This window comes from Pteropus vampyrus, unplaced genomic scaffold (assembly GCF_000151845.1).
Source record: "Pteropus vampyrus isolate Shadow unplaced genomic scaffold, Pvam_2.0 Scaffold124, whole genome shotgun sequence".
Lineage (NCBI taxonomy): Eukaryota > Metazoa > Chordata > Mammalia > Chiroptera > Pteropodidae > Pteropus > Pteropus vampyrus.
In genome coordinates, this window is record NW_011888905.1 from 1,560,903 (window position 1) to 1,562,623 (window position 1,721).

At 66.9% G+C, this 1,721-nt stretch overlaps 1 protein-coding gene across 1 annotated transcript in view; it reads left to right on the forward strand.

The window, feature by feature from the left end:
* ARHGEF2 (Rho/Rac guanine nucleotide exchange factor 2) overlaps positions 1 to 1,721 on the forward strand; it is a 22,945-nt gene that overhangs the window by 6,825 nt on the left and 14,399 nt on the right. The window contains exon 2 of the mRNA XM_011366392.2: positions 1,476 to 1,620. Within this exon, the coding sequence (XP_011364694.1) occupies positions 1,476 to 1,620 (145 nt within the window). The remainder of the gene's footprint in view (positions 1 to 1,475; positions 1,621 to 1,721) is intronic.

Consider the following 1,721-nt stretch of genomic DNA (forward strand, 5'->3'; position numbering starts at 1 on the left):
CAGGACATAGGAAGGGAAGGAGGAGGAGCAGAGAGGGCAGGTGGAGGGAGAAGGCTCCAGGCCACCAGCAAGCCCTGCCACCAGCAAGCCCTGCCACCAGCAAGCTCTGGGTGGCCCAGTGCCCTCTGGCCCTGTGGATTGACTCACCCCCTCTAACTTCCTCTTTTCCCCAAGCACCAGATCAGTGAGTCCCTGCACCTCCCCCACCCCAGCTGCTCTGGTGGCTAGAGCTAGGGCAGGGCTAGGCCTGGAAGCCCAGCCTGAGGGCCGTCCCCAAGTCCTAATGCTCTGCCCCAGGGCCCCAGCCGTGTCCTCCGACTTGGGGCTCACGCGCTCAGCCTCGGCACTCTGATCCGCTCACTGGTTCTGAGGGGCCGTAACCCTTGGAGGCTTGTCTTGTCAGCTACCGCCCTGCTCCCCATCTTCTAAGGGCGGAGGGGAAGTCCAGGATCCGAGGTGGCCGCTGGGGAAGGCCCTGGGATAGGCGGGAAGGGTGATACCCGTCTTCTCACACCTTGGTGGAGGCCCGGAGGCTTGGGGAGGGACAGAGGCGAGGCCAGGGAGGAGGACCTGGCCTGTAGAGGCCAGGGGGAGCCGGAGAGAGGGCTGAGCTCACAGGTTTTCAGGAGGGCTTGAGCGTGCCCTATCTCCACGGGGACCAGACATTGTGGCCAGAGGACAGAGGGTGGATGCCAGAAGGGACTTCCTAGGGTGGGAGGGACTGACTGGCTGAGGAGGAGCCGAGGGGCTCCCCAGGTTCTGGAGGGCGGAACCAGAGGGGTCAGAGGTAGGCGCAAGGAGAGACTTCCTGTGGGGAAGGAGAGCAGCTGAGGTGCTCGGCTTCCTTAAATGGCCTAGAGAGGAGGCGTGGCCAGGACCAAACCCAGGCTCCTCCTCCCTCGGGGTTAGCGGGGGACAAGCTGCCGCCCGCAGACAGCCCCACGCACCTTGGCTGAGCCAGCGCGTGTGCGCGTCAGAGGGTCGGGACCCTGGCTCTGGGTTGGGGGCGGCAGTGGAGGCCCTCTGCCCCCTTCACCAGTCTGACAAGGGGCTCTCCTGCCCCCCGCTGCCTGCCAGGAGACAGCGCTCCAGCCCCCGTTGTCATGGTTATGAGAGGAGCTAGCTCCCATAGATTCGAAAGCGCTGGTGAGCTGGCACCCTCCGCTTTGCCTGCTCTCGGTGCATCTTCCCCCGGCTCGGAGAAGACAGCGCAGCAGCTTGGGGGCGAGCAGAGCCAGGGCTGGGAGGTGGCACGAGGACGCCCCGGTCTCGAGCCGGGGACATGAGTGGCAACAGAAGGCAGCCCAGCCGCAGAGGCCAGGTGGGTCGGGCCGGCCGGGTCCGTGCGGACAGCTGCGGCAGGCTCCGCTGTAGGCAGCGGCGTCCGCGGCGTCCGCGGGCCGGCTCTCCTCCGTGGCCTGTCGCTCTGGCATCTCCCGGCCTCACGTCCTGGGTCTCGCCCCCCCCCCCCACAGACCCGGGAGAAGGAGAAGATGAAGGAAGCCAAGGATGCCCGCTACACCAACGGGCACCTCTTCACCACCATCTCCGTGTCGGGCATGACCATGTGCTACGCCTGTAACAAGAGCATCACAGCCAAGGAAGCCCTCATCTGCCCAAGTAAGGCGTTCGGGCCCCGGCCGGCACGCTCGGTGCCCGCTGACCCTCACCTGCCCGCCCGTCCTTCCCGCCCCGGACCCGGAGGGGAGCCGGCCGAACGC